At 33.8% G+C, this 12,349-nt stretch overlaps 1 protein-coding gene across 1 annotated transcript; it reads left to right on the top strand.

Annotated features, from left to right (window-relative positions):
• The first annotated feature begins 2,679 nt into the window (after positions 1-2,679).
• On the top strand, positions 2,680-8,012 carry LOC134688368 (arginine kinase-like). Its single transcript, XM_063549030.1, has 6 exons — positions 2,680-2,992; positions 5,068-5,327; positions 5,620-5,768; positions 6,401-6,566; positions 6,854-7,034; positions 7,518-8,012. The coding sequence occupies exons 1-6, from the start codon at positions 2,776-2,778 to the stop codon at positions 7,658-7,660; spliced, it is 1,116 nt and encodes a 371-aa protein (XP_063405100.1). The 5' UTR covers positions 2,680-2,775; the 3' UTR covers positions 7,661-8,012.
• The last annotated feature ends 4,337 nt before the right edge of the window (positions 8,013-12,349 follow it).

Here is a 12,349-nt window from a genome sequence, read left to right as displayed (position 1 = left end):
TATGGTAGCTACTGTGTGTATGTTTTAGCATGAAAATAATAAAGGAGGAATGTCAGTGCAACCCATCATTAATTATTGTAAAGCAGGATCAGTATTATGAAATACTTTATAAGTGACTACGACATTGTAAGGATTATAACCTATCGTAGGTATGAAAGAAATTAAAAGTGGTTCATTTATTCATCCGTATAAAAGCGGCACATGTATTTTATTTTATCCTTATATTTCTCATCATGCCGGGTACAAGATAATTGAGTTGCTGCATGCATAAAGAACTTAGAATATCAGTATACTTTTTCGACCCCACTATTTGAAGTTAGCAAAACATTTATTTAAATCTTTTGGCCCTAAAAGGTTTATAAACTATACAAATCATTGTTTTTACGTTCGTAGTAACATAGTAAATTCCATTGTCGGTCACCTGTGTCAATTCACGTGCACACTGACTAGACTGACTACATTGCTGTTGTATTTAAATCTTTCGCCCAATGAAATGAGACGTTACAAGTTGTTTGTTTATGATACGCCAGACTGTTATCAATGAACTATCAAATGCTAAACTTCACTGCATATCACTGTAATCAAAGATCTTACTACCATGCTAAACTGATAACCTTTAAAAGTAACACACAATCCATAACTTTATATAAATCGTTTCTGAATTTACGAGCTCTGTAAACGACATGCACATAAAATTATGATAACTTTGTTTTGTCCCGTTAGCGACAAGATTTTTTTTACCGGTACGGCTAATTTTCTAAACCAAATATGTAACCATGTAAGAATTTAATAAAGGTTTAATTTATATTTGTGGTAACAAAATACATGACGCAATGATTTAATTCATTACAGACACGGGCATAGCAAAAGTGTTTGGAAATGTATACACAAAGAACGGGCCAAATTGAACACCATCATCCAAACAAGGAAAATGAACACAAAGAGACCGTACGAACTATCTCTGTTGCCGTATTTTTTTTTATAGAGAGAGCTTCCTGTGTGAAACTGAAATGTCCAAATCCAGGAAAGGACAAACATTGTTGTTCATATATCGAGATAAATTCACACTGAATAACCAGTTCGACAGGCATATTATTGAAACAAGTGTATTAGTTGTATGGAAGAATTGTTAGCTGTACCTGCCTGTCTGACATGGGTCATCTGACCTTGACCTCATTTTCATGATTCGTTGGTCAATGTTTAGTTTTCTTGGTTCATGTTGAATTTGTGTGACAGTTGTAATATTATATTTAGCTTTACATTTTAATTTAATAGGACTATCAACATACTATCAATGATTACTAAAGAAGGCGAGTAATTTCAGCGTGTGCACTCTTGTTTTCTCTATAAAAATGGTATTAGAACTTTGGTGGATAAATGTCTCGTAGGTAGTCATTCCACAAATTCTAATTTTCAAATACAGCCACTTCAATACCGTCTAATACTAGTATAGAACAGAATAACCACATGTTTATATCATATTCTCCAATGAAAAGATGCGCTTATTCCCTTATTGTCATTCTATTACTGTTACACAATTAAATAAAAATTAACTCATTCCCTTCTTACATCGCATTTTAAAGGAATCCGAGAAGCGCATAAAAGATCCCCTTTTCATGGAATGATATATATTATGATAAATGCATGGACTTTTTACAAACTTGTATCACTCCAAGCGGTAGTTTTGTAGGTGCCCCCTTTTTTCAAATCCTAGATCAGCAACTGAAATTAATCTGTTATTCAGATCTAAATCATGTGTTGCTAACTTGTAACTGTGGATGGCTTCTATTGCCAGATGTTTAAAACCATAGCTTATCCTTAACGGTGTTTATAACCTTTATGCTTCGGAGAATATCATTCATTACAGTCAGTACAATGACCTTAAATTTTGAGCCTCAAATAATTGTAAAACTAATCACCAATTTCTAGTTTATCCATACTTTAGAGGCAAACAAAAAAAATCTGCAAAAGTTGTAAAATTGTGAAATTAATAACTAGAAAACGTTTTTGTGTAATGTGACATTCAAAACGTGTACTCAGTGTGGTGTACACCTTGATTAAAATATTGACATATCAAAGGTCGACTAGAGTTCAGGTGAAACATGATGAAAAAATGTAAGTGTATTTCGAAATAATAAATTAGTTGAGGGTCTGCATGCAAACTCTTCAATTTTTTCAAGATAAGCTTTAACGCTCACGTAATCTCACTTTTATTAAAAGCTGTCGACGTTTGTAGTGCTGTGTTCGGTATATGAATACATTTCTTAAACGCCAACCATTTTGAATAATGCAAAAGCATACAATCCTATAATATATATTGATTTCGCCTATACCATAAATAATATGTAGACATGTATACAAAAGATCAATACCTATCACTTGTAATTGCAGATCTTTTAGAATTATTTAAAAGAATTATGATCTTTTGTATATACAAGCAAATAAATTTTCAATTAGTTAAAATCCATTTTTACACATATTGATATATATCGATATTTTTTTTTCAGTATACACCAAATCCATAAATTGTCGCATTTAAAATCATTCGATAGGTTTTTAAAATCCAAAAATCATTGCAATTGATAATTTAAAAATAATCCTCGGTTCGATTTGAATGGGCACGTCTCCAGTTCTCATATAAAAGGTAAACGTTACTAACGGCGTTTATATACACACGACCGTGTACACCACCGAAACGATCGAAATACTTGAGTAAAGCCAGCCAATCGGTGTCGCACGATCTGCACAGGAAATCCAGGGCAACTGCTATATATAATGTATAAAAATTATTGTAATCAGTTGGAACAGCAGAAACAACCTCAGCAAGAAAAAATGTCCGACCTCGCCGAATTGTGGAAGAAATTGAGTGGAGCCAAATATCCAGATGAATGCAAATCTCTACTTAAACAATGTTTAACACAGGAATTGTTTGATCAATTGAAGGATAAGAAAACTTCACTAAATGGAACTTTAGCAGACTGCATTCGTTCAGGTAAGACATTTTATCATTTCATTTTTTTCAATTAGTTCATTTTTCACTGAAAGTTAGCTAAGTTGCCATGATACATTATACATACGAAGGGACAAGTAGCATTATCGACCAATATTGTTCGATAGACTATTTAAATTTTGAAGGCTATTTAAAAACCGGCGAAAGTTATGTCAAACATGAAACAATGGGCCAGTCTTTCATCAGGAAAGAAAATTTACAAAAATGTCTATAAATGTTTAAAATTAACAACAAAAGAACAAGAGCATTTTAACTTTTGTATATATTCTTCATTACGATATATATTTTAATTATTATTACTTTATTGAGAGTTCTCACCTTGAGGGGCACATTCAAGGACATACTTTATTTTACCTATATTCATAATGCAAAACTCTCTTTCTCTATTTAGAAAATAATGTACACACAAATTGTTAGTTTTGAGAGGAAAAAGAGTGAATGTTTGTTTCTTCTTTTTTTTTAGGGGGGGGGGGGGGGGGAGAGGGGAGGGGAAGGTAGTTATTTTTGTTGGAACAATTACACAATAGTAAACTATGCCCCATCCAAAGGAGGCATAAAACCTTCGTTATTGTGAAAATTAAGACCGAGCGTTGCGAGTCAAAAATCTGTCTTTGATCTTGTGACTAAAAGAGATGTTTTGTAGTGTATAATCGAAGAGATGAACGACCTGTACGTCCCACCAGCATCCTTCATTGTCCTTTTAGATCTCGTGTATTTGACTTGATTATTTAATAATGTGGAAATAAAACAAATGTTGAAAAGGGTGGTGCTAAAGATGCAATGAAACGATTGACACGTGGAATGCAATTTTGTTTGCAAGAAACCTCGAAACGAAACCGCCGAATAACTTTTTTTTATTCCAAAACGACCATTTAATTTGTAAATATCACAGGTTTCAGAGGGATGTTTTCTACTTGATCTGCTGCACGAAGTAACCCCACTTATTTTTCACAAACTTTTTATGTGTTAGGGGAGGCAATCAAAGCAAGGAAATGATTTGATGTATACCATAACGTTTAGCCAATAAACATAGGCACATTTAAATATATATGTCTATATCATTTAAAACGAATACACAAATAGAAATGCCAAATAGCTTGCATCTAAAGCCAGAAAAAGATGACATCTTCTTCTCTAGACTCGTCCTGAACATGAATGGAATATTTGCCACTGGACGTCAAGCAATCATCAATGTATCAATCCTACATACATAAAGGTTTTATTAAAAAAAGATATATATTAAATCAGTGCTAGCTACATACATAATTATAAGTATTGATTGATTGTTGGTTGCTTAACGTCCAGTGGCAAATATTTCATACATGTTCAGGACAAGGCTAGATAGAAAGATGTCATCTTTTTCTGACTTTTGGTATGAGCTATTTGACATTTCTGTTTGTGTATTCGTTTACATTATATAAACATATATATTTATTGGCAAATTTTGTTCATGCATTTCAGAACGAGAATAATGTGAACTATACTGTTGATAGATGTCAATTATTGGAAACCTATGAATAACTAATCTATTTCATCAGACGAGTTTGCACCACTCTGAGAAACTTCTATTACTGTCCTGTTGTCAAATATACAACAATGCACGTGCATGAACACTTGCCTTAGTCAAAAACTTTAACCTCGTAACTTTCTGACTTCACAATAACACATTTACATTTTCAAAAAATTGTGAACAAACTATAATGAATGGGTCTTCTGATTTTTAGGGGCAACGGTGGCCGATGAGTTTAAGCAGACAAACAGCTATATCACTAGTCTGTTAACAATGGGGAGGGGGGGTTTGGGGGTCCAAACATCACTAGTCTGAACCCGACGTAAGGAACAGGTTCGCTCGACTTCGATCTTAAACTTTTATATAGACTTTGATTGAAATTTTCTGCCGAAATAGGCGATTCTCGCAAGTCATTCCGACTTCCCCCACAAATAAAAACTGACCGCCACGAAAAAGCACAACCGCGCTGAAGGTGGCTTTAAACAAGCATCAGTCAATTAATCAATCAATAAATTGGAAATTCATTAAATATTTCATGTATTTACAGGAGCCAAGAATTTGGACAGCGGGGTCGGACTGTATGCATGTGATCCAGAGGCATACACCACATTTAAACCATTGTTCGATGCCGTCATCAAGATGTACCACAAGGTTGACACCATTAACCATCCAAAACCCGACTTTGGAGACATCTCAAAACTTGACTTCGGAGATATCGACCCCAGCGGTGAAATGATCGTATCCACCAGAGTTCGTGTCGGCAGAAGTCACGATGGTTACTCATTCCCTCCATGCTCAAACAAAGAGGTAAGTTTTCATTTAAAGCTGTCAAAACCAAATGTGAGTAGATGGAATAAGTTTTCTTAACCTTGAGTTGTATTCCCAATGGCACCGATTGTGTTAATATAACCGGGCTGAGTTTAGGCTCGTATAACATCATTACGAAAGACTTGTGTTTTTTTTATTATATAAAATTCGCATGTTCGGCATTGAAAAAAACGAGGTACATAATCATGAAGCTAGAACGTGTAACTAAATGTCACAAAAAAATTATTCCTTTACTTTTTCTGTATTTCAATATCACTTCTTTACCCTTTAGGCAAGAATTGATATGTTGAAAAAGACTGAGGAAGCTTGTGCTACACTCCCAGGTGAGCTGGCCGGCAAAATGTACCGTCTAGAAGGCATGTCAAAGACCGACGAACAACAACTTATTGATGATCACTTTCTGTTTAAAAATGACGACAGGTAAGTTACTGAATTGTCATTTGATTTATAGCAGTCATTCGATTCATAAATAACCTATTGATTTAACTGCTGGTAAAAGCAGATTCTGTCTACGTTTCTGATTACCATGTAAATGATATGGATTGTGAAATCGTGCAGATCAGTGACCTAGTGTATGGACGTTCTGAAACCTGTCAATAGTGGATATACATTTGGGGCTTCGGAATTGGTACCCAATTTTAAGTGGATAATTTGATAACATGATTTACAAATATATTTGTTACCTTTTACAGCTTCGGTCTTGGGTTATGACAACAAGACAAGACAAGACAATATTTTATTTAAGTCTCACCTCTTCATTATATAAAACATACAAACAGTTGATAAAACAAAATCATAAGACATACAAGAGCCACTCTAAAAAGAGTTATGAGAGACTATCTAAAAAGTATATACAGTATTTACACTAAAATTAGCTATATAAAATACATTTTCTCTTAAATAAAATGTCAAAAAAATCTATTTGAATAATTTGTTTTCTATTCATTCATTCAATCGCAAATGGAAAAAAATACAACCAAACAAGCATTGATTGCATAATTAAGTTTTTTATGTAATGTTAATGAGTACTTAATGATGTAATTATGTTTCAGAATGTTGGGTGATGCTGGAGGCTATGCAGACTGGCCTATTGGTAGAGGTATCTTCCACAACCCCAAGAAAACATTCTTAGTGTGGGTTAACGAGGAGGACCATTTACGTTTCATTTCCATGCAGATGGGTGGTAACCTCGGTGAAGTTTACAAACGATTAGTCAGCGTAAGTGTTCATGCAGTCCTATATTTAGAAGTGTTAAAACCAGGGGATAAAATGACAAAATGATCCAAGTTAGTTTAAAACGTTAGTAGCCACATATTATTAAAAATTCATGATATGCAATAAGTATTCAGTTAACTTTCAAAAACATTCTTATTGAAATCTATTGACATTTCTTTTAAAAGAAGTAGTTTACATAATGTGCCAGTATATCTATAATGGGTGTCTGGGTGTTTATTTTTTTTGTCTCTCTAAAAAAATCAAATAATCAAATATGTATTGTTTTTCAGGGCATTCAAGAATTAGAAAAGAAGCTGACCTTTGCCAAGAAGGATGGTTATGGTTACTTGACCTTCTGTCCAACTAACTTAGGAACAACATGCAGAGCCAGTGTACACATTAGAATTCCAAAACTCTCAAAGTTACCAGAGTTTAAAGAATTCTGTGAAAAACTCAATCTCCAACCCAGAGGTAGGTTTGATAACTTAACGGATGATACATACCTATACTCAAATATGGAAGCCCACATTTATATTGATTGGTCTATCTTTTTCTGTTGCCATGGTTATCTTAATTTGACACTTCAGACGAAAAATTGATTCTTGTTTATTTTCAATACATGACAAGCTTGCACCAAAACATATCGAGATTATAAAATCTTTGTGTGGAAGATAAAAAAAAGTCTAACTTGATTTTACTGTTTTGAGACCACACTCAATTTCATTGATATATTAGCACACCACCTTGATCTTAGGTTTTGTTCCAAAATATAAAAGGTTTTGTTCCAAAATATAAAAAAAAACTGTCACTCATATCAAAACTAAGAAAGAACATTAATTAAGCAAAACAACTATCAAGAAACAAAAAAAAAAGATACCGAAATGGATTCATTATCCTTCATTTTTTGGTTGCATTTTTGTTGGATCATGAATTAATTATTTTTTTTTACTGCAGGTATCCACGGTGAACACACAGAAAGTGTAGGTGGTGTATTTGACATTTCCAACAAACGTCGTTTGGGTCTCACTGAATATGAAGCCATCCAGGAAATGAGAAAAGGAGTAGAAGAGATCATTAAGAAGGAGAAATCCTTGTAAAGAAAACGAACTTTAGTCCCTCCATACTGTTTTTCATCCATAGTGTGTTATTAATGGGCTAGTCATGAGTGATATAATGTTCCAATCTCAGAATCCCAGACATCGAAGAGGATTATTGGACCTTTTTCCTAACATAGATCTTGCTCCTTGTGGGCATTCTTATAGCAGCATTTTATATGTTCTTTGTCTAGACCCAAAATATTGTGTGATATTTTTCTATTATTATTTTTTTCACTTGTTAACAAGAATTATTTATTGTTGTTAAATGGAAACCGACCTACTGCAACAAAATGGTTCTGGTGCAACCATTTTTCAATTAAAAAAGAGAAAAATAAAAAAATATGAAAATGTATCTGTTTTTTCATGTCGTGGCCACAAAGGAGGAGTATTGCTTCAACTTGTCATTCAGTCCGTCTGTCCTATGAAATGATAAAGACCTGCATAACCATGTGAAGCATTTTCACATTCATCCTTCAATCAACTTCCTGTTTTACAGCATGTACTTTTATTTGCCAACACACAACGATTTTGTATTGCTTTTCCCTGCTTTATTCTCTAGAAACGGGAATCGGAGCGTCGTGAAAAAAGTAGCAGAAGATACCACTTCGGAAATAAAAAAGCTGAGATAAGATGGACAAAAAACCATGGCAAAAACGACTAAGAGACAAACAACATCATACAAAACACTACAAATAATGACTGAGTAAAGGGAAACTTACCAGAAGCTGGGGTTATATCAGGTTTCTCTTGAGGATGAGCAGATCATTCTCCACATGAAAACGTGTTGCTCATGGAAAGTACAGATTGGGTATATTTAGATGAGATAAGATAAATATATATGCGTATTGTTGCATTTACTTTTCTACATTGGCTAGAGTTATAGGGGGAGGGTTGAAATCTCATAAACCTGTTTAACACCGCCGCATTTTTGTGCCTGTCCCAAGTCAGGAGCCTCTGGCCTTTGTTAGTCCTGTATTATTTTTAATTTTAGTTTCTTGTGTATAATTTGGAGTTTATTATGGCGTTCATTATCACTGAACGAACTAGTATATATATTTATTTAGGGGCCAACTGAAGGACGCCTCCGGACGCGGGATTTCTCTCTGCATTGAAAAGGGGGGGGGGGGGTCATTGAAGACCTATTGGTGACCTTCTGTCCTATGGTCGGGTTGTTGTCTTTGACTCATTCCCCATTTCCATTCTCAATTTTATTCGATTCGGAATATGTCAAATAAACAACTGAAGTGCTAAGGGGCTTTTGATCAAAGATAAAAACATATACTTAAGATATAAACAGCCTGTAATACAAAGTTGAAACTCGCATACAGTATGCAATACAATTTTAGCAGCAAAAGAATGTATTAAATCATGTTTTAACTACATGTACTTAGAAAAATCAAATAAAGTTTGGAACTATATATATGCTTGAGATCTCGAAATTTTAGATAAATAAAAATTCGTGAAGGCATACATCAATACTCAAAGCAACATAAACACCAAAATCACAATATTTATCTGCGAGAGGAACAGCAAACCCCAAACCATTCCAGGCCTGAACAAGACTCATTTTAAAAGTTAAATCATTTTCAGTCTTGAAATGGTATGGTAGGCCGTTCCGAAATAATTTTTTTATCATAACGGATGGACTTTACCCATGGTATATCCAGAATATTTACATACCTGAAAAGATACTTAAATTTTTTAACACTGACCAAATTTTGAAAGCAAACAAGAGCTTTATTGTTCATAATCTTAAAGTTTCTAGAACCATTGTTCTTATCCATCTCATCTGCATGGAGGGCACGTTACCTTTATGTTAGAGCCTCGGAGGTCTTCTTTATTGCATACAATTTTTTTATACGACCGCAAAAAATGAAAATGTTTTGGTCGTATATTGGTATGACCTTGGCGTCGTCGTCGTCCGAAGGCATTTCACACCATAACTTTAGTATAAGTAAATAAAAATCTATGAAATTTAAAAACAAGTTTTATGACCAGAAAAGGAAGGTTGGGGTTAATTTGGGGAGTTTTGGTCCTAACAATTTAGGAATTGGGGACCAAAAATGGCCCAAATAAGCATTTTTCTTGGTTTTCGCACAATAACCTTAGTAGTTAGTATAAGATAATAGAAATCTATGAAATTTTAACATAGGTTTATGAGCACAAAAGGAAGGTTGGGATTGATTTTGGGAGTTTTGTTCCCAACTGTTTAGGAATTAGGGTCCAAAATTAAAGTTTGTTTGATTTCATCAAAAAATAAATTATTAGGGTTCTTTGATATGCCAAATCTAACCGTGTATTTAGATTCTAAATTTTTGGTCCTGTTTTTAAATTGGTCTACATTAAGGTCCACAGGGTCCAAAATTAAACTTCGTTTGATTTTAACAAAAAATGAATTCTTGTGGTCCTTTGATATGCTGAATCTTAGCATGCACTTATATTTTTGATTATGGGGGCCCAGTTTTCAAGTTGGTCCAAAATTAAACTTTGTCTGATTTCAACAAAAATTGAATATAATGGGGTTCTTAAATATGGTAATTCTAACCATGTATTTAGATTTTTGTCGAGCCTTCGACTTTAGTCCAAAAAGCGAGACTAAGCGATCCTACATTCCGTCGTCGTCGTCGGCGGCGTCCACAACTATTCACTCTATGGTTAAAGTTTTTGAAATTTTAATAACTTTCTTAAACTACATTGGATTTCTACCAAACTTGGATAGAAGCTTGGTTCTGATCATAAGATAGTATTCAGAAGTAAATTTTGTAAAAAAAATAAATCCATTTTTTCCATATTTTACTTTTAAATGGACTTAGTTTTTCTGCGGGGAAACATTACATTCACTCTGTGGTTAAAAGTTTTTAAAATTTTTATAACTTTCTTAAACTATCCTGGGTTTGTACCCCAAAATTGGACAGAAGCTTATTTATGATCATAAGATAGTATCCAGAAGTAAATTTGTAAAAAAAAAACTACTTTTTCCGTATTTTACATTTAAATGGACTGAGGTTTTCTTCCAGTTAAGGTAACACGATACCGAATGACGTTACGCCACGAGTAATCGTTCCTGACGTTATTGAATAACGTTCACATAATACATGCAAGTACAAGCCAATGCAGCAGGTTTTGCAATCACAAAGTGATAAAATAATAAATAAAAATAAATTTGTAACTATGTGACATTTTTAACGGTAACTTTTCTAGATGCAGACTGCCGAAAGTTTGATGCAATATATAACGGTTAACTTATTTGCTTTATCGTTTTCCGGCAATTCTTCTGCTCATTGTTAACCTTTAAAAATGTATACATTACTTTTAAATATTCTGTTTCTTTAACATTTAAGCATCTGTACGATTTATCTTTATATGTTCTTATGCATAATAGACTGACTTTTATCACTTTATTTTTTATTTTTGGTTTATTTTTTGCAATAAATACTTATTCATGATACGCTGTATCCCCATGAAATTTTGTTTTAAAGGTAGAAATCTAATCTGTAGAAACTTAGGATGATGTGTAAAAATCACGGGGAAATTGTCATCTATTAATTCGTGTTAAAATGGTCGTCAAAAACACCGCTCGGGCAAAATGGAAAAAGGAAATTTATCTGGATGAGAATACGAATAGAACTAGGCGAAAATACACAATACAAGCAGACTTTGAAACTCATACAGAAAATAGTTTGTTAGTATGGAATGTAAAGAAAGTGGTTTAACTTGGTTATTTTGCCGAATAAATTTCTCTGTGTTCCAAGTGAAAACAGTCTCTGAAATTCATTGGTCTGTACAGAGTAAATCCGATATAGTTTCTATGAAAATACCAAGAAAACAAAAATGGTCACCCCCATTTTTTATTACATATTCCGATGTAACTCGATTCAAAGAACACCTGTGCCAAAAAGTTTGGAAATCGGGAGATATGCCATTCGGTATCGTGTTACCTTAACATTACATACGTGTAAAGTCTGCAGTTGAAGTTTTTAAAGCATTTAGAATAATACACTATGCTGGATTTTTACCAAACTTGGACAGAAGCTTCTAACAATCAAAACATTGTATTAAGAGGAATATTTTTATGTTTTTTTTCCTCATTTTGTTGAGCCTGCGATTTACAGCAAAAGTAGGCGAGACACTGGGTTCCGCGGAACCCTTACAAATTTTTAGCTCACCTGGCCCAAAGGGCCAAGTGAGCTTTTCTCATCACTTGGCGTCCGGCGTCCGTCGTCGTCCGTCGTCGTCGTCCTGCGTCCGGCGTTAACTTTTACAAAAATCTTCTCCTCTGAAACTACTAGGCCAAATTTAACCAAACTTGGCCACAATCTTAATTGGGGTATCTAGTTTAAAAATTGTGTCCAGTGACCCCGCCAACTAACCAAGATGGCCGCCATGGCTATAAATAGAACATAGGGGTAAAATGCAGTTTTTGGCTTATAACTCAAAAACCAAAGCATTTAGGGCAAATCTGACATGGGGTATTATTGTTAATCAGGTTAAGATGTATCTGCCCTGAAATTTTCAGATGAATCTGACATTCCGTTGTTATGTTGCTGCCCCTGAATTGGTAATTTTAAGGAAATTTTGTTGTTTTTGGTTATTATCTTGAATATTATTTCAGATAGAGATAAACTGTAAAAAGCAATAATGTTCAGCAAAGTAAGATCTACAAATAAGGCAACATGACCAAAATGATCA

The sequence above is a fragment of the Mytilus trossulus genome, chromosome 10 (genome assembly GCF_036588685.1).
Source record: "Mytilus trossulus isolate FHL-02 chromosome 10, PNRI_Mtr1.1.1.hap1, whole genome shotgun sequence".
Classification (NCBI taxonomy): Eukaryota; Metazoa; Mollusca; class Bivalvia; order Mytilida; family Mytilidae; genus Mytilus; species Mytilus trossulus.
This window is presented reverse-complemented; position numbering and strand designations above follow the sequence as displayed.

Coding starts and splice junctions, on each gene's coding strand:
- LOC134688368 (XM_063549030.1), top strand. CDS start 2,776: ATGTATAAAAATTATTGTAATCAGTTGGAACAGCAGAAACAACCTCAG. Junction 2,993..5,067: donor AGCAGACTGCATTCGTTCAG/GTAAGACATTTT, acceptor ATGTATTTACAG/GAGCCAAGAATTTGGACAGC. Junction 7,035..7,517: donor ACTCAATCTCCAACCCAGAG/GTAGGTTTGATA, acceptor TTTTTACTGCAG/GTATCCACGGTGAACACACA.